At 33.6% G+C, this 25,527-nt stretch overlaps 1 protein-coding gene across 5 annotated transcripts in view; it reads left to right on the forward strand.

The window, feature by feature from the left end:
- The window catches only part of chrnb5b (cholinergic receptor, nicotinic, beta 5b), a 42,021-nt gene extending 21,277 nt beyond the window's left edge, over positions 1-20,744 (forward strand). For 4 of the 5 annotated variants that reach the window (XM_087282075.1, XM_087282077.1, XM_087282076.1 and 1 more), the window contains 5 exons: positions 11,260-11,405; positions 11,492-11,536; positions 12,059-12,168; positions 16,118-17,081; positions 19,659-20,744. In XM_087282075.1, coding sequence (XP_087138201.1) covers positions 11,510-11,536; positions 12,059-12,168; positions 16,118-17,081; positions 19,659-19,805 — 1,248 coding nt within the window. In that variant the 5' untranslated portion in view covers positions 11,260-11,405; positions 11,492-11,509 and the 3' untranslated portion in view covers positions 19,806-20,744. Of the gene's footprint in view, positions 1-7,136; positions 7,303-11,259; positions 11,406-11,491; positions 11,537-12,058; positions 12,169-16,117; positions 17,082-19,658 lie in introns of those variants that run through there. The other variant, XM_087282078.1, reaches the window with a different exon arrangement.
- The last annotated feature ends 4,783 nt before the right edge of the window (positions 20,745-25,527 follow it).

A 25,527-nucleotide genomic window follows, 5' to 3' on the forward strand; every position in this document is an offset into this window, starting at 1 on the left:
AAAGGTTAAAAATAACCCAACAAAGCACCAAATATTCAACTCAACTGGTTGAGTTAGCAATAATTCAACTAATAAAGGTTAAAAAAAACAACAACAAAGCACCAAATATGTTTAACTCAACTGGTTGAGTTAGTAATAAATAAACTAATAAAGGTTCAAAATAACCCAACAAAGCACCAAATATTCAACTCATCGGGTTGTTGGTAATAATTAAACTAATAAAGGTTCAAAATAACCCAACAAAGCACCAAATATTTAACTCAACTGGTTGAGTTAGCAATAATTAAACTAATAAAGGTTAAAATAACCCAACAAAGCACCAAATATTTAACTCTGGTTGAGTTAGCAATAATTAAGCTAATAAAGGTTAAAATAACCCAACAAAGCACGAAATATTTAACTCTACTGGTTGAGTTAGCAATAAATAAACTAATAAAGGTTAAAAATAACCCAACAATCACCAAATATTTAACTCAACTGGTTGAGTTAGTAATAATTAAACTAATAAAGGTTAAAATAACCCAACAAAGCACCAAATATTTAACTCAACTGGTTGAGTTAGTAATAATTAAACTAATAAAGGTTAAAATAACCCAACAAAGCACCAAATATTCAACTCAACTGGTTAAGTTATTAATAAATAAACTAATAAAGGTTAAAAATAACCCAACAAAGCACCAAATATTCAACTCAGTTGGTTGAGTTAGTAATAATTAAACTAATAAAGGTTAAAATAACCCAACAAAGCACCAAATATTCAACTCAACTGGTTAAGTTATTAATAAATAAACTAATAAAGGTTAAAAATAACCCAACAAAGCACCAAATATTTAACTCAGTTGGTTGAGTTAGTAATAAATAAACTAATAAAGGTTAAAATAACCCAACAAAGCACCAAATATTCAACTCAACTGGTTGAGTTATTAATAAATAAACTAATAAAGGTTAAAATAACCCAAACAAAGCACCAAATATTAAACTCAGTTGGTTGAGTTGGTAATAAATAAACTAATAAAGGTTAAAATAACCCATCAAAGCACCAAATATTTAACTCAACTGGTTGAGTTATTAATAAATAAACTAATAAAGGTTAAAATAACCCAACAAAGCACCTAATATTCAACTCAGTTGGTTGAGTTAGTAATAATTAAACTAATAAAGGTTAAAATAACCCAACAAAGCACCAAATATTCAACTCAACTGGTTAAGTTATTAATAAATAAACTAATAAAGGTTAAAAATAACCCAACAAAGCACCAAATATTCAACTCAACTGGTTGAGTTATTAATAAATAAACTAATAAAGGTTAAAATAACCCAAACAAAGCACCAAATATTAAACTCAGTTGGTTGAGTTGGTAATAAATAAACTAATAAAGGTTAAAACAACCCATCAAAGCACCAAATATTTAACTCAACTGGTTAAGTTATTAATAAATAAACTAATAAAGGTTAAAAATAACCCAACAAAGCACCAAATATTCAACTCAGTTGGTTGAGTTAGTAATAATTAAACTAATAAAGGTTAAAATAACCCAACAAAGCACCAAATATTCAACTCAACTGGTTAAGTTATTAATAAATAAACTAATAAAGGTTAAAAATAACCCAACAAAGCACCAAATATTTAACTCAGTTGGTTGAGTTAGTAATAAATAAACTAATAAAGGTTAAAATAACCCAACAAAGCACCAAATATTCAACTCAACTGGTTGAGTTATTAATAAATAAACTAATAAAGGTTAAAATAACCCAAACAAAGCACCAAATATTAAACTCAGTTGGTTGAGTTGGTAATAAATAAACTAATAAAGGTTAAAATAACCCAACAAAGCACCAAATATTAAACTCAGTTGGTTGAGTTGGTAATAAATAAACTAATAAAGGTTAAAATAACCCATCAAAGCACCAAATATTTAACTCAACTGGTTGAGTTATTAATAAATAAACTAATAAAGGTTAAAATAACCCAACAAAGCACCAAATATTTAACTCAACTGGTTGAGTTATTAATAAATAAACTAATAAAGGTTAAAAAAACAACAACAAAGCACCAAATATTTAACTCAACTGGTTGAGTTATTAATAAATAAACTAATAAAGGTTAAAATAACCCAACAAAGCACCAAATATTCAATTCAACTGGTTGAGTTATTAATAAATAAACTAATAAAGGTTAAAATAACCCAAACAAAGCACCAAATATTAAACTCAGTTGGTTGAGTTGGTAATAATTAAACTAATAAAGGTTAAAATAACCCATCAAAGCACCAAATATTTAACTCAACTGGTTGAGTTATTAATAAATAAACTAATAAAGGTTAAAATAACCCAACAAAGCACCAAATATTTAACTCAACTGGTTGAGTTATTAATAAATAAACTAATAAAGGTTAAAAATAACCAAACAAAGCACCAAATATGTTTAACTCAACCATTAGGTTAAATAAATAACTCAACATTTTTTATAGTATTGTGTTGTTTCAGCTCATTTTTAAGAAGTAGTTTAAACAAGCAGCCACAGTAATTATTTTGTGTTGTGGAAAAGAAAGAAACATCTGAAGGAAGTGTAACACAAATTAAAATCAAAATTCTCACAGAGACACACACTCCACCTAAAACTGCAGCACTGGGGTAACTTTAGGGCCACAACTATGTGTATATGTATTAATGTAAGATGTTTGATGCAGTAGAGCTTGGCCGCAGATGGAGTATATCTTTTAATAATTCAGTTGGTGGATATTTATGCCACTCCAACACTAGTAACACACATTTGCAGACAGCCAAACAGCATAGCCTAATTATGTTTCATTGGGATTCAGATTTGTTTATATGCACATCTTTGCACCAGTGCTGATATTAAACACTCTGATGTGTTTTTGTATCTCTAGTAAAGTATTCAGAGAGTTAGTCCAGGTTTTTTGTGTGTGTTGGTGTGTGTATCTGTTGTGGTTGTTTGTGTGATGAGCCAGGTTTTATTTTAGTGCAGCTGAATTATTCACAGAGTTGAAGTGCATCTGGGTGGAAAAGCTCAGTGCAAGCAACTGTGAGTGTGTGTGTTGTTTTGTGTAATCTTGAGATGGTGCAAGTGTGTGTGTTTTAAGTCTATGGTTGGTTAGGAGTGTGTGTTTTTGTGAAGAGCCCTGAAGCAGGACATGAGGCTTGTCTGAGCAAGTCTGGGTTTTAGTAACTCTTTTTTTCATCATATTAGTCATTGTGGAAAGCATCTTCCATGCGTGTTTTTAAGATGGCAACATTTTTATTCTGAGGATGGTGTGTCTATCACAATTATATTACTGTTGATGCTGTAATGAATGCAAAATTTAGAATAGAGTGTAGCAATCCGGCTCTTGGTTTTCAAAGATATATTTATTTGTGATTTTGTTTCCCAAGTTAACAAAACATTTTGTTCAATCAAGGATGTATTTTTTTCCCATAATGACCCTTGCTGCCAAAATAAATTAACAAACCAGTTAAATTAAAAGAAAACTGCAACAGAAAAAGATAATAATATACTTTAACAAAATGGAATAAATTAATAATAAACGGTACAGTAATTATGTATGTATGTATGTATGTATGTATGTATGTATGTATGTATATATATATATATATATATATATATATATATATATATATATATATATATATATATATATATATATATATATATATATGTATGTATGTATGTATATATATATATAAATATATATATAAATATATATATATAAACATATACAAATATTTGAGCAATATCTCACGAGTAGCAGTGTGATATGGCTGTTTATCGGCACTGGTGGGAGGCGTGCGTTGGCACAAGGCCGCAGGCCGAGTACCTTAGTGCCCCCACCATTGTCGATATACAGCCATATCGCACTGCTTTGAGTGTGATATTGCGTTTATACAACAGTTTGACGGCATAATTGTGTATATAAAATCAAAATCAAACATGGAGAGTCTCAAAAACCCTTTTGTATGAGGAACTACTTTCTTCCGCCTTGGATTCAAATCATAAGCTGACAGTTAAACATTTGAGCAAGCGTCTTTGAAACTTTAGATCTGTAGTGTCTGCTTTTTGCTGGTTATATGTGGGCGGAGTAATATACAAAGGGTAAATAGGCTTTACGGGTGCTGATATTACTTAAATATATCACGGCTATCTGCCAATCAGATTCAAGAACCAAACAGAACTGTTGTATAAATAGTCATATTCTTGTCGGCTTAGTCCCTTTATTAATCCGGGGTCACCACAGCGGAATGATCTGACAACTTATCCAGCTAGTTTATATATATATATATATATATATATATATATATATATATATATATATATATATATATATATATATATATATATATATATATATATATATATTCTTTCATTCATTCATTCATTTTCTTGTCGGCTTAGTCCCTTTATTAATAATTATAAAACTAATTATTAATCATGATGACAGCACATAATATTTTACTAGATACTTTTTAAGATACTATTCAGCTTAAAGTGAATACCGCATGGTGTTGCCATATGGCAACATGACAATTATGTTAATTTAACACTGTTTCATTAAGACCAACATTGAATTGTTTTGTTGGAAAGAGAAGATCTTAGTGTAGCCAATGGTGTGCTTTGGTTAAGTCACATGACATGCTGGAGAGCGCTTTTTTTTAATCTCGTTTTTCGTGTATTTTGCTGACATGATTATGATTTTCGTTGTTTTTGCTTAACTTTTGTTTGGGCAAAATTATTTTGCATTACTTTTGCCCACTTTGAGATTTGTTTTTGTTTTTTGTTCATTTTTATTTCGATTGATTTGTCAGTTAATTTTTAATTCCCGAGCTATACCTCCTCAAGTTCACTCTTTTCTCAGAGTAAGGTGGATAGGGAAGATGTTGAACGACTTCAATTTTGCAAACACGTAGTAAATGTATTGTTAAAGACATCAGGTAAGAAAGGAACGTCATCTTTCTATTAATTTTATTCTACAGTTCAGTATAGGGAAGAATACGTCGAACTGCACTATAGGCCTTTTTTTTTCTTTTCATCATTTTCTGGCCAGGTAAGGAGTTATTCATGAGTTAGAACTGCTTTGTTATATTTTTTTCTTTTGATTGGCTTCATTATCGCCCCCTTACTCGAGTTGAACTCATTTTTGTTTGATACTTGATAATTGAATTTGCTACTTTATCATATTATTTGAATATTTGGGCATTATTCTGGTCTCGCTTTTGTGCATTAAATCATTTGTGTTGGCAGTTTTGTTATTTGTCTGTTAAATTGATTCAGTTAGTTAGAGACAACCTCAACAATGGGCATGTGAGAACCGCAGTACGCCATGAGAGTTTATATATATAGTATACATGATAATACAATATTAGGTTTGTTTATATTAATATCAGCAAAAAAATAATAGAATAAATGAAAGCTGTAGGAATATGAGTTGTTGGAAAGTATGTATATAGTGTCATTTATAAGTTCTGTGTTGAAGCTTATAATACTGCAACACCAATTAAATCTAAACAAACAATAAAATTATTATTTATAAAGAAAATTCTAAATTTAAAATTTCTAAGTTGAATCCACTGTTAGACGTTGATGCCATACAGCAAGATTTCATAAAGTACCTCCCTTTACTCGACTTTGCTATTCTAGGTACTACCAGAAGCCCTAAGTTTTGAGATAAAGAGCGAGTGGGATTGTAGCGAGACAGAAGGTTGGTTAGATAAACAGGAGCTAGATTATTTAAAGCTTTATAGGTAAGAAGCAATATTTTAAAATGAATACGAAACTTAACAGGCAGCCAGTGTAAGGAGGATAAAATTGGAGTGATATGATCATATTTTCTAGACCTGGTCAGAACTCTGGCAGCTGCATTTTGTACTAGCTGAAGTTTGCTAATAGAGGATGCTGGGCAAACAGAGTATTACAGTAATCCAGCCTAGAAGTGATAAAAGCATGGGCTAGATTTTCTGCATCTGAGATAGATAGCATACTTTGTAACTTAGCAGTATTTCTCTGATAAAAGAAGGCAGTTTTTGTGACATGGGATGTATGATTGCTTAATGGAAACGTGCGTTCATTGCATTTCAGCTTTGTTTACTGATGCGCAAGTAATTTGTTATGTAAGAAAGAAGGCCCACATCTTCTACTGCCTCAAATTCTATTTTTTGTTAGCTAGTTACTTTAGTCCAGTGGTAGGTAAAGAAAAAAAGGCCATGGATATTTATTACACATGAATCAGGTAAATTGGTTTGCAAGCAAAAAATCTTTGAATGTCGTTTGATCCGGTCCAACATCAGACGAGATGGAGATGCTGTATCTCCATCTGAAGGAGGCCAGTTTGTCTCCCACTGGAGCCCTGCAGCCCTTCACCAAACGCGACCAAACAAAAGAAAAAAAAAACAACTGTAAAATATTTTAATTATAATGCATTCAGTAGAAGGTTAAAGGCTTAACTGGGTTAATTAGGTTAATAAGGCAAGGTAGGGTAATTAAGCAAATCATTGTCACCCATGGTTTGTTCTGTAGACAGTTAAATAAAAATATAGCTTAAAGGGGCTATTAAAATTGACCTTAAAATTGTTAAAAACTGCCTTTATTCTAGCCAAAATGAAAGAAAAGGGACTTTCTCCAGAAGAAAAAATATTATTGGAAATACTGTAAAAGATTTCTTTGCCTGTTAAACATAAATTGGGAAATATTTAAAAAAGAAAAAAAAATCACAAGAGGGTTAATGCTTTTGACTTTAACCGTGTACTGTATACACAGTACATATAGATGTGTGTGTTTACTAGTACAAGACCTGAAGCCATCCATTGAGTTACATTCAAATTAGCACAAAAATTACTTCATCTTTATGTTGCTCTCTATAATATCAACTCGTAACCTGATATTTCAGCATGATGCCCCTAATGCAGAACATGAAGCCATTGAGAATGAAAACTTGCACGGTTGTGTGTTGTGATGTTGTGTTCATTTATGACCGTGCTGTTTTTCTCTCTCGAAACCCTCATTATGATAATTACCATCAGCCTGTGCTTTCATACGCTGTAATGTGAGAGGCTGTGATAAAGCCAATGTGTGCTGATGGAGCAGTGAAGGGCTCCACTGCTGACTCATGTTTGGCATTAAGAATGATCATCCCCATAGGGTTTTAACGGCATAAGGATTGCATGACCCTCTGCATGTTGTCTGTGAATCATGAGGATTGTTGCTTCGGTGCATCTTATTTACAGATGAGCGGGGCTCTTTATGCAGCTGTCTGGACTCTTAATAATGGACATGTTAATTCTTGTGTGCGGGTAATGAAATTTGACATTCATAAGCTGTAGGTGTAACAGGTAGCATCAACATTTGTGTTGAGAAGCTGATTGTGTTTTTGCAGATATGTTTATGGTAGAGTTGTAGAGTAGAGTTTATTTAAATAAAGGGCTAATTCATTTCATACATCAGTTTTTGGTGAGAGTGGCACGGTGGCTCAGTGGTTAGTACTGTCGGCTCACAGCGAGAAGGTTGCTGGTTGGAGTCCTGACTGGGCCAGTTGGCATTTCTATGTGGAGTTTGCATGTTCTCCTGGTGTTGGCCTGGGTTTCCTCCAGGTGCTCTGGTTTCCCTCACAGTCCAAAGACATACGCTATGTGTAAATTGGACTAAACTAAATTGGCTGTAGTGTGTGAGAGTGTGTATGGGTGTTTCCTAGTACTGGGTTGTGGCTGGATAGGCATACGCTGCGTAAAACATATGCAGGAATAGTTGGTGGTTCATTCTCCTGTGGCGACCCCTGATAAATGAGGGATTAAGCTGAAGGAAAATGAATGGATGATTTAGTATTTGGTGAGAAGTTAACACAAGATACTCGTTTAATAAAATTATCTGGACTCTTGTTAGGTTTTTAATAGAGAGATTTTTTTTAAATAAGATGACAGTACATGCTATTACTTGTCATCTAATTTTCTTTTTTGCGGGTTACTAATATTTAGCTTAAAGTAACACTATTAAAGTAACCTTAAATTGGTTAATTAGGTTAGCTAGGCAAGTTAGGTTGATTAGGTAAGTCATTTGAACAACAGTGGTTTGTTTAGCCAACTGATATTTGTTTTCTATGATTAAGATATACTGCATTCAAGTTACACAGTAAATTTAGTTCAAAGTTTGCAATTTTATTTGACAAAATCTTTAATTGGAAATTTGATTACATTAAAATGTTTCAATTACTTTTAAATGTACATATTTTTACCTTCACTTTTTTGGGTATTAATTATTATATTTTTTTAAATAATAATAATTATAATAATAAATTATATTTATGATGCACTTTTCTTAAATACAACAACAGATAAAATGCAAATCAAGCCAGAATTACAAGCTTAGATAAAATTCCATTAACATGCCAAAAGTCACACCGCAATAATCAATAAAACAAAAAAATAATAAACTGCATTAAATGACAGTGACAATGACGAATTAAATGCTTTTTTAAAGTGTCTTAAGAAGCTTTTAAAAAACAATTAAGAGAAACAGCCATTCCTAACAATTGTGGTTAATACTTTCCATAATTTGGTTTTTTTTTTCATTTCGTTTTTTTCATTTCGTTTCATTTGTTTCATTTAGTTTTGTTTGTTTAATTTTGTTTTGTTTCATTTTGTTCTGTTTTGTTTCACTTAGTTTTGTTTCATTTTGTGTTGTTTGTTTAATTTTGTGTAGTTTCATGTAGTTTTGTTTCATTTTGTGTTGTTTGTTTCATTTTGTGTAGTTTCATGTAGTTTTGTTTCATTTTGTGTTGTTTGTTTCATTTTGTGTAGTTTCATGTAGTTTTGTTTTATTTTGTTTTGTTTGTTTCATTTAGTTTTATTTTGTTTGGTTTGTTTCATTTAGTTTTGTTTTCCCCTAAATTCCAAAGACATGCGCTATAAGTCAATTGGGTAAGCTAAGTATGTGGGTAAGTGTATGTGTGCACATGAGAGTGTGTATAGATGTTTCCGTGTGATCGGTTGCAGCTGGAAGGGCATCCGCTATGTAAAACATGTACTGAATAAGTTGGCAGTTCACTCCGCTGTGGTGACCCCTGATTAATAAAGGGACTAAGCCGAAATGTTTTTGTTTTGTTTTCTTTCGTTTTGTTTCGCTTTATGTCATTGCCTGTTTTGGCATTTTTGCCATTTTGAAATGTTTATTTTAAATAGTGATTTCCAAAAAAGTGGATTAGAGAGTTCATTTGTCTCTTCTCATACAGTTAAAGCCAGAATTATTCGCCCCCCTTGGAATGTTTAACAGAGCAAGGAAATTTTCACAGTATGTCTGATAATATTTTTTCTTCTGGAGAAAGTCTTATTTGATTTATTTCAGCTAGAATAAAAGCAGTTTTAGTTTTTTTAAACCTATTTTAAAGTCAAAATGATTAGCCCCTTTAAGCTGTTTTTTATTTGATAATCTACAGAAAAAACCATCATTATACAATAACTTGCCCGATCACTCTAACCTGCCTAATTAACCTAATTAAGCCTTTAAATGTCACTTTAAGCTGTATAGAAGTGTCTTTAAAAATATCTAGTCAAATATTATTTACTGTCATCATGGCAAAGATAAAATAAATCCGTTATTAGAAATGAGTTATTAAAACTATTATGATTACAAATGTGTTAAAATAATCTTCTCTCTGTTAAACAGAAATTGGTGAAATTTTTTACAGGGGAACTAATTGTTAAGGGAGGCTAATAATTCTGACTTCGACTGTATTTCCCCCAAAACTCCTCATCATGCCACTGATTTAATTTCTCTGCTGTTTGAGCTGTACTTGTTGATCTGTTAGTCAGATGCAGAGTGTGTGTGTGACTGAACACAGGCGGGCTGATGGTGTGTTGAATCCTGACTTCTGCCCCAGTGCTTCTACTGTCAGCTTCAATCTTGTAGTCTCAGTGCTTTCTGTCCCCACACTGCACTGCTCGTCCTCAGACTGATGCCATTGGTCCTGACTCGCTGTCCCTTAGAGACTCTGCCACACAATCACCAGCAGAGTTTTGGGCTTCACTTCCTTTTAAAAACTTACTCTTTGGAGTCCCAACTTTGGTTGCTTGTAAAGTGTTCCAGATGATGCACTTTGATTGATTTGATGCACTTTGATTGTCATTGATTTTAATTGGCCATTATATTTTTTTAGTTATATGAATATAACTTTATATTTGTTAAGCTGTTTGGTTATGGAGTTCAGATTATAAAATTTATATATTTTTAAATTGTACTGGTGAAATTTCCTTTAATGTAAAAGTTTTTTTTTTAAACTAAAATTCAATATTTAGAATAATTTAATAATTATATTATTAATATAATATAATATAATATAATATAATATAATATAATATAATATAATATAATATAATATAATATAATATAATATAATATAATTCATTTCCCAGAGATGGGTTGCGGCTGGAAGGGCATCTGCTGCGTAAAAACTTGCTGGATAAGTTGGCGGTTCATTCCGCTGTGGCGACCCCGGATTAATAAAGGGACTAAGCCGACAAGAAAATGAATGAATAAATGATAATATAATATAATATAATATAATATAATATAATATAATATAATATAATATAATATAATATAATATAATATAATATAATATAATAATGTTTTATATTAAATTATTATATTATATTATATTATATTATATTATATTATATTATATTATATTATATTATATTATATTATATTACATTAATTATACTATATTATATTATTATATTAAATTATTGCATTATTATTAAATATAATTTTATTTTATTTTAATATTAATTAATTAAATTATTACATTATTATATTATATTGTATTACATTATTACATTATTATATCATATTATATTATAAATATATTGTTTAATTTTCACAGAATTGTAATTTATTTCAGTGATATAAACTTGCAGTCGTGCAAATAAATTAGAAATTGTGGTATGCAATCTTGAAATTATAAGAAAAAGTTAGAATTGTGTGGAACAATTACCTTTAAAAATATTTCACATCGTGTAATACAAGCTTCCATACTTCTCACATTTTAATTTACAATTAAAACATTTATTTAAACCATATATCATTTCCTTAAAAAAACGTACCCATTTTTACTCAACAAACCTATTTCTGCCACATTTGCCACTTGCCAAGTGTAAAATTTGGATCACGAGTAAATAATTTTTTCATATTATTACATAAATCACAATTTATCAATATAATAAAACATTTTTAACTTCTTCATGTCTCTGTTCCAGCTGTTTGGTGTGCAGAAGTGGAGGAGCGGTTGGTGAACTATTTACTCTCCCCTGACCGGTACAATAAGCTGATCCGGCCGGCGGTCAACAAGAGCCAGCAGGTCACCATTGCAATCCAAGTGTCCCTTGCTCAGCTTATCAGTGTGGTAGGTCATTTAGAAAAAAAAAATATATATATAAATGCCATACACAACTTTATGTATCACATAATAGGTTAATACTTGCATTTCAGAATGAGAGAGAGCAGATCATGACCACCAACTGTTGGCTTACTCAGGTAAGAGCAAACAAGCTTTAATTTGGGTTGGAATTTTTAAGTGAGGAATAACTGACGACAGGCTGTTGAATTATTATGAAAATAAAAGCTGCTACATGTCAAATGTCTATTATCTAGTGTGTAATGGGGTCACAATCTGCCTGTAATTGCTTTAGTTGTGCGGTTCCTTGGAATGACACCTTAGAACGTTTGTCAGCCAATCCGAATCAAGCATCCGACAGCCCCATAGTATTGATCTTATTCTGCAATGTATAAGTTTGCTTGTTTTCGTTCGTCTGATTCAGTTGCCTATGGGAGTAATGACTATTTGCTCTACAAACATGTGTTCATGACTATACATGATAAGTATAATAATATAATACGGAAATATCAGTTTGCAACATCAAACAGCATAACGAGCTGTTTTTAATGTCTAGAAATCAATGTTTTGAGTATTGAGCCAAAAAGATTGCAATGCTGCGCTCCTTCATATGTGAAGAATGAGGTCAATAAAAACACTGAAAAAAGTGTGTGTTATTTTAGGTATGGAATGATTATCGGTTGATGTGGGATCCAGAGGAGTATGAAGGGATGAGGAAAGTTCGCCTTCCCTCTCAACATATATGGCTGCCTGACATCGTCCTGTACAACAAGTAAGACATTACTGTATATAGCTCTTAAAAGTCTACATGAAGTAAAAAAACAACTAACCTTTAATCAAAATCTGACCTTCTGCTTCTGCTCAAAATATTTTAAGAGTTCACACTTAGCTGATGATTGATAATAAAGCTTGTTCGGCATGCTGTCCCGGGAGAGAGCCCTGAACTCATAAGATCCTAAAGCCTGGGGCTCCCTCCCGTTTCAAGGGCGAGAGGAGCTTTTGAGCCTTTGAGCTCAGGTAGGTCTCGAGAACTCCCTTGCTTATAAATGTTATATCTGGCTTAGAGTTGTCCCAAGATGCTATTTTGGAGTAGTCATTTTACTTATAGTGTATGTCTTTGGATGGAGGGAGGAAATCGGGAAACCCAGGGAAAGCCCATGCGAACACGGGGAGAACATGCAATCTCTGCACAGAAACGCTGACCTGCTCGGTAAGTGATCAAACCAGCGGCGTTCTTGCTGTGAAGCAACAGTGCTAACCTCTGGGCTGCCATGCCACTCTATCAGAGAAGAGGAGGAGTAGGGGTGGAAGGGGGATTCTTCAAGACGAAGATGACTGAAGTGGAAAACTCTGGTTATTTATAGTGTATCCAGATACCAGCTGTGTTCAATCATAAGCACGTGATCCTCTCAAAATTAGTTTAAAAATAAACCACACTTAGTAGGGGGTGGGGTTTTATTTATGTGCTCCTCCTGTCATCTTTCACTTACAGCAAACAGCTGAAAAACTGACATCTTCAGAGAAGAGCTGTCATTCCACAACAGAAGCAGACTCTCAGATTTTGGTTTTAGATTTCCAAAGCAAATTAGTTTTTTAAAATTTGCATGGATTAATTGTTTACCTTAAAAACCTATTATGCAAAAATCACTTTTATAAGAGGTTTAAACACAGCTGTGTGGCAACAGTGTGTGAATATAGCCAGCCTCTAATGGTAAACATGAAATAATTAGATTATTTTATAATCACAATACATAAAAACAGGATGCACAAACGAAAACTGTATAAGTCTTCTTCTGAACCACTTTTTCTGATATTTTCAGTTTTTCGCAGAGATAATGTTAGTCCTGTTTTCAGGGGTGGATTTAGGCCCCCAATAAATACCTAGAATTTTTCAGTAATTATATATAATGGCATTTTGTAACATTTTGTTTGGAGAGTGTCTGACAAATACAATTTTACCATAGTTATTATGTCCATGAAAAAATCTGTCCCTCCCACCCCAAGTCATGTATCAGCCAAGCATTCAAATCAGATGAAGATTTAGTTTCAAAAACCAAAGAGTTTATTTAATATTTTTAGTTATGAATTCATTTTAAGCAATCAAATAATTAAAAATATATTGATTGCATTAGGATAAAGAGAAAACAAGACATAATATATGAATCTCATAGTCATATATGAATATGGCAGCTAAATAAATACAAATATGAAGGGTGCATATTACTGTAGGACTACTGGATCCCATGGCTGGAACTGCTTAGTGCCCCCAAATAACTAAATCCGCCCCTGCCTGTATAGAATCTGCTGTTTTACTGAGGCATAGACGTTTTTAACTCTGCCATCTTTTGAAAAGAGTTCAATCTCATTTGAATTTAAAGCGACAGTCACCAAGATCATTTTCTTGTGTATTTTGAGCTGCAACTTCACAAACATGCTCTAGGGACATCAGAGACATACGTATTGTAATAATAGGCATGATAGGTCCTCTTTAAGACTAACAATGTGTGCTAGTAAAATAAAAATGGTACATTTTGATTTCATGCAGACTTTGGGAATACCCTTATGATGCATTATTAAAACAGGCTTCTTAGGTCTTAGACCTTCATTTCCTCACACTCATATCATTCTAATGCAACTTTTGTCTGCTGGGAAAAAAGTTGGAATTTTAAAAGTTTGATTCAACTTGTTTATTAATTCAAGGGGGTTCAAAACCACACTGGACCTCACTGACTTTCAGTGCATGGGGAACAAATTGATTTTGAAAATTTCATCTAGTGTGTGCTGCAGAAGAAAAAGTCAAACTGGTTTGGAGTGACATGAGGGTGTGTAAGTGATGACAGATGCTTCATTTTTGCTGAACTATCCCTTTAAATAATTTATTAGAGGTATTAGTAATGCAAAGGTTGAATCTTTATAAAAAATACAGGTGGCAGCAGGAGACCTTGTGTTATGATTTTTTTTACATTGCTGCATTGATGCAGAATTTGGGCAAAGTTTAAACTTTTCCAAGGACAGAGTTACTACATTAATCTTAAGGAATGAGATCCGACTGACACTGTTTTGTTCACATGATGATGAATTGGGCTGGGCGGTGTTTTGAGTTTTTACAATATATCTTTATATATTTTTATGAACTATATGGTAGGGTTGTCACAATATTGGAATTTGGTACTAATCGATAGTAAAATTTAAAAAATGTCTTGTTTATTTATTTATTTATTTTGCTTGTAATTTATTATAAATTATGCAGATGCACTATAAAAAAAAAAGACTTGATCACAACAGTGGATTTAAAAAGCTCCTATTTTACCCCTTTTTTCAAGATTTAAAAAAGTCTTGTGTGTCTCCAGAATGTGTCTGTAAAGTTTCAGCTCAAAACACCCGTCAGACTATTTATTATACTTTTCATAACATTAGAATTTTCTTCTCTGAAAACAGTGTAGCTGTTTTTGTGGCCTGTGCCTTTAATGCTAGTTCTCCCCGTCCACCGTTCCAATGTGGCTGTTAGAGTGTGCCTCAGCTCAGTCTCCGCTTTAGCTGCGACAGACATGAAGAAAGCAGATCTCACATAACGTTTGTGAGAAATACTACAGTAAGAACTTTCCCAATGATTATTTGATGTATTTGTTGTGGAGTTAATTCAAGCCTTTCTGCGACATGCAATGTCATTACAAAGTTCATGCACACACACAGACACACACACGCAGCGAACATACATACATACAGCGCACACATTTAACTTTGCATTGTTTTTGCATGCAAATGTGACAGAATACATATTAATATGCACTGCTGTATGGAAATCCTCTATGTTAATGTACAATATAAACCTGATTTAATGTCCACAAACCAGGATTGAATCATCTTTTATAATTGTTCTGACGTGCAGCTGAGGTGATTCAGAAAAGACAGCTCTAAAAAATCACTGTAATTAATTACAAACATGCACTGTTTTAAAGATGTTTTAAACTTGTAAAACTCTTCTTGATCTTGAATTCTTGATCACATTTAATGATGATTGATGATCACAAGGAGTTGAACAGAATTTTAATCCCAGTTGCTTTGCGCACATCCTGTTTTGTTGATATGATTATACATGTTTCTACGACAACATGTTAATAAGCGGCTGTCAGTCAATTCGGTGGGCGGAGAAACCGCACTCCGTCACGTTGAGCCTCAAAATGGGAGAGATTTGGATCCTATTTTAACTTCAGGAAATAAATAAAGAGACTCATTGGGGTTTTATCACCCCCAATATGACTGTGGACACACTATACCTACACACAGTTCTTTCCAAACATCTTTCAAAAGATGATTTTCAGTATAGGTGCCCTTTAAATGAATGAAATCTTTCCAAATCTATTCAAATGATCTGGTGAAATTGTATTTATATCGCAATATATCGATGCAAAACTAAATATGGCAATGTCAGATTTTTCCAATGTATTGCAGCCCTAATTGGACAGCATGAAGTAGGATATAACAAGTGCAAAACAAATACAGATTATTTAAAGTACAAATATAAAAATAAAGAAAATACTGACATATCCATCTGAAAAATACCGAAATGTGATTTCTCGCCCAGCCCTAATGATAAGCTGACTCTCTGAAACTTTGAGTTTCACCTTTATTTTTATGCACACCAGCAAAATAAGATACTCACCTTTTTTGTTTTTTCACTTAAAACAACATATTGAAAGCAGTGTGTTTGTCATTTTTAGTGCTGATGGGACATATGAGGTGTCTTTCTACTCCAATGCGGTCGTGTCAAATAACGGTGAGGTTGCCTGGCTTCCACCGGCCATTTATAAGAGTGCCTGTAAAATCGAGGTCCGGGACTTTCCTTTTGACCAGCAAAACTGCACGCTCAAGTTCCGCTCCTGGACGTACGACCACACAGAAATAGACCTCATATTGCTGTCAGACTTCGCCAGTCGAGACGACTTCAAGCCCAGCGGTGAATGGGACATCGTCTCCTTGCCTGGTCGCAAAAACGAAGACCCAAATGATGTCACGTATTTGGATATAACCTACGATTTCATCATCAGACGCAAGCCACTGTTTTACACCATAAACCTGATCATCCCTTGTGTCCTCATCACCTCATTGGCCATCTTAGTTTTTTATCTCCCGTCAGACTGTGGGGAGAAAATCACATTGTGTATTTCTGTTCTCCTGGCCTTAACTGTGTTTCTCCTACTGATCTCCAAAATCGTACCCCCGACATCACTGGCCGTGCCCCTCATCGGGAAGTATTTAATGTTCACAATGGTTTTAGTGACTTTTTCTATTGTTACGAGTGTGTGTGTGCTAAATGTGCACCATCGATCGCCAAGCACACACTCTATGCCCAAATGGGTGAAATACTACTTTCTTGTACGTTTGCCTGCTTTTCTTTTCATGCGACGGCCGGGAGAGTCCAACAAACGGGATAGGTTTCGCAGGAAGCACCAGCAGCACTCTTCGTCCGATGTCCCAGTGAAGAGCGAGGCTGATGAGGCCGATTCCACCTTCTTCGTGAATGAGGATTCAGCCAATCACATCGGCTGGAGAGCAGGAGAGCTGCAGGATAACAGCGAGCTTCGCAAGAGGATGGCGGTGAAGTGCTCGGCGGACATGGAGGAGGCTGTGAAGGGGGTAAGATACATCGCTGACAAGATGAAGAGCGAGGATGATGACGAAGGGGTGAGTTTTATACATGTGTTTGGAAAAAATATGTACACAAAAAAATTATGTTTGCTGGTTGTAACTACTTATTTAAAATTAGCAGAAACAACTAATTTTTTAGAGGTTTAAGAAACCCTGGAGTACTTTTTTATTTGAACAGATTTGGGTGTGTTGAGCATCAGTCAAGACAACGTTAGCTCCTGTCAGCTTTATTTGTGGGGAAAACTGGATAATTTTGAGCTTTTGTTCAAACTTATTTCATCTTCCGGCTTTAAAATCATTTTTGGGGATCAAAATCGGTGACGTAGCGTGAATCTGCAAGTGGAGTGATGACTCTGCGGTTTCTCATTATTATTCATAGCAGAGATTTCTATCCTATGAGAAGACCCTGCTGCTTAATTATTCATGAGAGCATGTGCTTTCCGAAGGCAAGGCAGACCTGCCAAGCTGTGAGACCCAATGACTGGGTGAGACCGTGTCCACATACTGTATTTAGTATTTAGCTGTTCAAGAAGGCTCGTATGTGTTTGTTTCCATGATCCACGAGGTTTGTTGCATGTTTTTCCCCGCAATGCTGTCAGGGAAGATGCAGCAAAGCTGTTGGCTTGCAGCAAGCATTTTTGTACGAGAATTAGAAAATGGGGGACTTTGTCTTTAATCTGTTCAGTTCGTTACCATACAGACACATCGCCTATTCGTGCTGCTGTGCTGGTCTATGATTAAAAGTTTACTTAATTCCTTCGTCTTGCCCCAACAAAAATCGTTTGTGTGGAACCCAGCTATTTTAAAAGTGTACACATTGTAAAAAATGCTAGGTTTCACACAATTCCTTTATGTAGTCCCAACACAAATCGATTATGTTAACTTAATTGTTTTTACAAAATTACATAAAAAATATGTTATCTCAAAAAAACTGAAGAATTGTATTGATTCGGTGCATTTTAAATATGTAGTTTGAACAAGTAAAAAAAAAAAATTATTCAGTCTTTCTAACACAGAAATGGCATATAAAGTCTAGATGTTGCATTTTGGTTTTTACATAAAATTAAATTTGCATATAAAACGTATAAAATAATATGTGATTATATTAATACTGTATATTTTTGTTGACAAATTGATAAAACCATTTTTCGGGCTGCTCATAAAAAATATAGTATATTGCAGGACACAATCTATCACCTAGGAAATTATCATATTTAAAATTTTGGATTGCTAAACATACAATTCTAAAATAAATATTAATAAAGAAATTTCAGCATACATAAGAACACCCCTTACAAATCTCTCAATTAAATTAATATTTTCTATAGGATGCTTTACAATATTATATTTGTGTGTATACATTAGATTAGTCAGTACTGAAGCCAAATCTGGAGCTAATCTAACAAAATAACTTATAATAACGGTCCAAAAACTAGTACACCCAAATTTATATGTTATAGAAAAATATTAAATACAAAGTGATGAAAAATGAAAAATCAAGAAATAATAAAATTTACAAAATTTAGTTTAAATTTAGTTTAAATTTTGTAGTTTATTTTTTTATATTTTGCATGAATTTTAACATACTATCTTTTTATTTCTAAAGACGTTCTGTGACTAAAATGTATTTAATTTATTTTAATAAATATATTGGTTTAATAAATCAGTTTTGTTTAAATGCATTCTTTTATGGTATATATATATGAGCAATATTACATGAGTAGCAGTGTAATATGGCTGTATATCGGCTCTGGTGGGAGGTGTGCGTTGGCTCGAGGCAGCAGGCTGAGTGCTTTAGTGTCTCACCAGTGACGATACACAGCCATATTTCGTTTATACAACAGTTCGGCGGCATTATCGTGTGTATAAAAATGAAAATAAAAAACGTAGACTCTAAAAAAAACTTTTGTTCTAGGAACTACTTTCTTACGCCATTTATTCACATCTGCAGCTGACGTCAAAACAGCAAAAATTGTTGCTTAAAAACATGTCACTTTAGAGCTAGTATTTAAATGATTCTCTAGCATATTGTCTAAACTGATGACAAAACAGATGATTTTGCTAACATTTTAAGATTTTAAGGCTAAACAGCATGAAATGCCATCTCAGTCGACAGAGATTTTCCAGTATTTCTCTGTTGCAATCAGGAGATCACTATAATTAACCCAGAGAAAGCCAAAGCAAATCAAACACTAGCAGATTACTATGGTATAAATACAGTACTACAAAATACAAAAGAGGGAGATTAATTTATACACATGTATATATACACACATAATACACACACGCACACACACACACACACACACACACACACACACACACACACACACACACACACACACACACACACACACACACACATATTATATATGAGCAATATTACATGAGTAGCAGTGTAATATGGCTGTATATCGGCTCTGGTGGGAGGTGTGCGTATACATACATACATATACAAATAAATGCTACATAATATTCTTTTACAAAACACTAAAGAGATTTTGGTTGTATAGATCAGTGGTCAACTACAGTAAAGTGTCATTGATTAGTTCAAATCTTGTTATCTAACTAATTATTTTAAATGAATCATTGCACATTGTGTGTCTCCCACAGATTATCGAGGACTGGAAGTATGTGGCTATGGTGATCGACCGCCTGTTTCTGTGGATCTTTGTTTTAGTGTGTGTTGCAGGAACCATCGGCCTCTTCATGCAGCCGCTCTTCAACAGTTATAACACACCGGCCACTGAGGATTTGTAGATCACATAAACTCAGACCAGCTTCAACCCATCTCACATAACGGTTTCATTTCAATGTCCACCGAACACCCCAGTCTTACCATCAACTCACTGTTACAACCAGCTTATTTCAGTAAATATTGTAGCAAAAAAAGACCCCAGCAATGGACCTGGCGCATTTCATAAAGCGTTAAGCACTGTGTACAACTCAAATCACACTGACACAAAATTCCTGGATGCCGATGAGTCAGAGCACAATACTGGACACAGACTGAATATTTAGCTGACCCTAACACTGACCCCAACCCTTCAGAGCTGTCATTCATCCTCAACATTCAGCCCTGAAGACCTCAACATTCTCCAGCCTCTCACAATATAAACCCCCAAAATCCCGCAATGATTCCAAGCATACACTAAACTAAAACATGCTGCAAAAAAGCAGAAATGTGTGTGTAAAGGATACTTATGCAGGCTTTTACACAGAGAACACTTAAATTGGAGGAACTTTCTGTTAAATTACCATTTAGAGATCTTGATTTGGAAATCTAATGGTAATAATAGAATCTTACTGGGAAAATGGCAGAAAGCCATTACTTGTGTGACAATACAATATTTGCAGAAGTAATTTTAGGATAATTTTATAGTAAATTATGGGACTGCTGTGGGAAACAGACCTATAGTGTGTTTTAACTAATGTACTGACTTTAAATGTCAACTAAACATCAAGATCAATGTGGCCACTTACTTTTAAGTGAAAAGAAAAGTTGTTTACTGGAATATACATATTACAGTTTACTTACTGTACACACACACACACACACACACACACACACACACACACACACACACACACACACACACGCACACACACACACACACACATGCATGTATACATTACCTGATAAAAGTCTTGTCATCAACAGTTATAAGAGCAACAAATAATAACTTGACTTCTAGTTGATCATTTGGAAAATTGGCAGAAGGTAGATTTTTCAGATGAACCATCTGTTGAACTGCATCCCATTCATTACAAATACAGCAGAAGACCTATTGGAACTTGCATAGACCCAAGATTCTTACAGAAATTAGTCTGGTATGGTATTGGAAAAATCATGGTTTGGGGTTACATTCAGTATGGGCGCGTGCGAGAGATCTGCAGAGTGGACGGCAACATCAACATCCTGAGGTATCAAGACATTTGTGCTGCCCATTACATTACAAACCACAGGAGAGGGCAAATTCTTCAGCAGGATAGTGCTCCTTCTCATACTTCAGCCTCCGCATCGAAGTTTCTGAAAGCAAAGAAGGTCAATGTGCTGCAGGATTGGTCAGCCCAGTCACCAGAAATGAACATTATTGAGCATGCCTGGGGTAAGATGAAGGAGGAGGCATTGAAGATGAATCCAAAGAATCTTGATGAACTCTGGGAGTCCTGCAAGAACGCTTTCTTTGTCATTCCAGATGACTATTATTTTAGTTATTGCAGAGATGTATGGATGGATGATTGAAATCAACGCATTATCTTGTTTTATTTTGGTGAAATAAGTGTAATCTAGTCATATAAGCCACTTCTGATATCAAGTGATCAACTAGTCATGTTATTATTTGTTCTAAAAACTTGGATAGGCGACAAGAATTTGGTCAGGTAGTGTATACTGTTCTTCAATACAAACTTCACATTTGACCTCATTTTACTGTTAAGTTGGTTCAAACATAACATAAACAGCATTTTGATGGACATTTACAGACTGAGTTAATGATTGCTTAACATAATTATCATAATGTTATTTTTTTATGATGATTATGTGATAAATTAAGAAAAAAGCTATTAAAACTATACATTCGTATTATTATTTAGTTATATTTTTTATTTATAGTTATAGATGTATTCTCTCTCTCTCATTCTATATATATAGAATGCTAGGCTGTGGCGTTGACACTATGCTCAATTGGTACTAATGGGGCCCAAAGTGTGCTAAGAAAATATCCCCCACACCATTACACCACCACCAGCAGCCTAAACTGTTGCTACAAGGCAGGATGAATCCAAGCTTTTATCTATTATTATGACGCCAAATTCTGACCCTACCATCCGAATGTCGCAGCAGAATTTGACACTCATCGGACCAGGCAACGTTATTTTCAATCTTCAATTGTTTAATTTTGGTGAGCCTGTGTGAATTGTAGCCTCAGTTTCCTGTACTTAGCTGACAGGAGTGGCACTTTGTGTAGTCTTCTGCTGCTGTAGCCCATCCGCCTCAAGGTTGGAAGTGTTGTGCGTCCAGAGATGCTCTTCTGCCTACCTCGGTTGTAACGAGTGGTTATTAAATTTACTGTTGCCTTTCTATCAGCTCGAACCAGTCTGGCCATTCTCCTCTGACCTCTAGAGACATCTGACAAGGCATTTGCACCCACAGAACTGCCGCTCACTGGATATTTTCCCTTTTTCGGACCATTCTCTGTAAACCCTAGAGATGGTTGTGCGTGAAAATCCCAGTAAATCAGCAGTTTTTGAAATACTTAGACCAGCCAGTCAACAAACATGCTAATTTTAAAGTCACTTAAATCACCTTTCTTCCCTATTCTGATGCTCAGTTTGAACTGCAGCAGATCGTCTTGACCATGTCTACATGCCTAAATGCATTGAGTTGCTGACATGTGATTGGCTGATTTGAAATTTGCATTAACGAGCAGTTGGACAGGTGTACCTAATAAAGTGAGGTGTACCTAATAAAGTGGCCAATGAGTGTATATTTATATATACGTATATAATTAAAGTTTTAGTTGATATTTACTTTAAGTGTAAGTATTTTTTTTATATTTGTATTTATCTATATGAGTTTGGAGCAAAGCATTAATAAATTGAGCGACTTGGTTTTATAAAACAACATTAAAAGGAAAATATGCTGAAACTGCTTATTTTTTGTGTTCTTCCACTGCCTGTAACACACTACACTGGTAAATAAAAAGTCAAACAAAAGCCTGAACCTGCTATGCAGAGGGGGCCTCATTAGCACTTTAATCACAGTATTTTGGCTGTATTAATTACTCAGGACTCTCCGAGTTATTTTTAGTGTGTTTCAGTGTTAACTCATCGTGACTGTGACTCTGCTGATTTGACAGGTGGCGACGGTGCAGTCAGGGGAGTGTGCAAATGGAGGATGGGATGCATTATTTAAAGGACTCTATGAATATTTAAGTCATTTTCCGGTCTGTTTTCTCCTCTTCTGAAGACAGTGGTCTGTGCAGACATGCGCATGCAGGGTGGATGAAGGAAACTAATAAGCACAGAATGTGAGTCAGCAACCATTAAATCATAATGCCAGATGCCATGATACCAGCGTAGACTTCTCTTAACTTTACCTCTGCAGTGCAGTTTTCGCTCTCTATCTGTGCATTATTGATTTCAGCTCTGGAGTTCTGCTGTGTATTCGAATATTTGAGAACTTTTTTGGTGTGATCCAGTCAAGTTTATGGCCATATTCCAAATGATATACAGATTCAAATGCAGTGGTGTGAGAGAAAGTGACACAGACCCTCACGAGGCCACAGCTGGTTCCAACTGGAGCAGAAAATCACAGCAGCTCAGACTGTAGCTGTGAACAGTAAGGAGATGCATTTGCCTGCGCTGCTGCTGCTGTGAGTGTTTACACAAGACACACTGCAAAGATTTCATTTCAATACATCTGATCGGTCGTTGTAGGCAAACACATTCTGTAGACTAAAGTGCATAACATTTCTAATGCCATTTTAGTTTGACTGTTAAATTGTAATTCTCTTATATTTTCCCCCAATTTCTGTTTAATGAAGAGAAGAGTTTTTTCAACATGTTTCTAAACATAATAGTTTTTAATAACTCATCTCTAATAACTCATTAATTTATGTCGATGATGACAGTAAATAATATTTTACTAGATATGTATTAAGACACTAGTATTTAGCCTAAAGTGACATTTTAAAGGCGTAATTAGGTCAATATAGGTAAGTTTGGGTAATAAGGAATTGTATAACAGTAGCTTGTTCTGTAGACTATTGAGAAAAAAAAATAAGGGGGCTAATTATACTGACCTTAAAATGGATATAAAATAATAATAATAAAACTGCTTTTATTCTAGTCGAAATAAAACAAATAAGACTTTCTCCAGAAGAATACATATTAAAGGAAATACTGTGAAAATTTCCCTCATCTGTTAAACATAAATTGGAAATATCTGAAAAAGAAAAATTACAGGATGACTAATAAATTTGACTTCAACTATTACTGTACATATACAGTACACACACACACACACACACACACACACACACACACACACACACACACACACACACACACACACACACACACACAGAGTCAAGCCTGGAATTATTTTAAGCCCTAAATTAGGTTTTTGTTCGGACGTAAATAAACGCTGAGAAATCTTTTTTTTCTTCATTGATGCCTCTTATACATGATTGTAATATTTTTGCAAAAAAAAAAAAAAGCAACACAATTTGTTAGGGGTATGAATAATTTCAGGCTTGACTGTAAATACAAAGGAAAATGTTTAGATATACAAATACACCCAAGTTGCACACACCATTCCAAAGCATGAATAAACATTATTTTATTATTCATTTTATCACTTTTTTGTTAAGCATTTTGATTTACCACTGTGTATTAAATGTGCTAAATTTACATATACTGTATGTGAAAAGGGTGACAGGTGTGAGAAAACAGATTTTACTATATTATTTTTTATTATTATTGTTGTTGTTTTATAACAACGATGCCTTATATAAAGCACTTTAAGTAACTATTGTTTATGATATGTGGTTTATATGTAAACTTGGCTAATACCTACAGTGCTCAGCATATATGATTACACCCCTCACAAATCTCTCATTTAATTATTTCCTATAGGAAGTTTTACAATATTATATTTGTGCATATCTACACACACACACACACACACACACACACACACACACACACACACACACACACACACACACACACATATATATATATATATATATATATATATTAGCCAGTACTGAAGCCAAATCTGGAGCTAATCTAACAATATTAAATATAGAAATTTATTAATATATTTAATTTAATAAAATTGCAAAAATCAAGAGAAACAAACAAAAAACTAAATTGTTGAAATGTTGTTTGTATTGTTTTTGTATTACTTTGCATGAATTTAAATGCATTGTCTTAAAATGTTCTGTGACTAGAATATTATTTTAATAAATAAATCTGTTTAATTTGTTTTGTTCAAATATTCTTTTTCAAAATGTAGTGTACTCATTTATGCTGAGCACTGTATGTATATGTCTGAGTCACATTACAACATTTTAACAATTATTTTTATTATAGAGTATTTTTGACTATTATTTTTATTATTTAGTTTAATCCCAGATTGCCCGTAACAAAAACAATATTTAAGTGCCAAAATCTTTTCAGGTTTCTTTAAATTATTATTTGATTTAATTAAATTAAATAATGATTCAATAAAAAGTAATAGTAATTTTCTGCATGAATACTTTACAGACGATTCCATTTTTGCTGCTCTGCAGAACTAAAAATACAAGTACAATGTTTGCAAATATATTACATAAAATGAGTCTTTTGTATTAAACACAGTAAAATGTCAAACTTTTGTATACATTTTCAAAGTGTAGAATTGTAAATATGTTTTGGAGAAATCTAGGTAAAAAAGGGACAGCGCTATCTACACTGCATTTCAGATTTTGTT

Source organism: Danio rerio, chromosome 14, assembly GCF_052040795.2.
Source record: "Danio rerio strain M-AB ecotype USA chromosome 14, GRCz13ab, whole genome shotgun sequence".
NCBI lineage: Eukaryota > Metazoa > Chordata > Actinopteri > Cypriniformes > Danionidae > Danio > Danio rerio.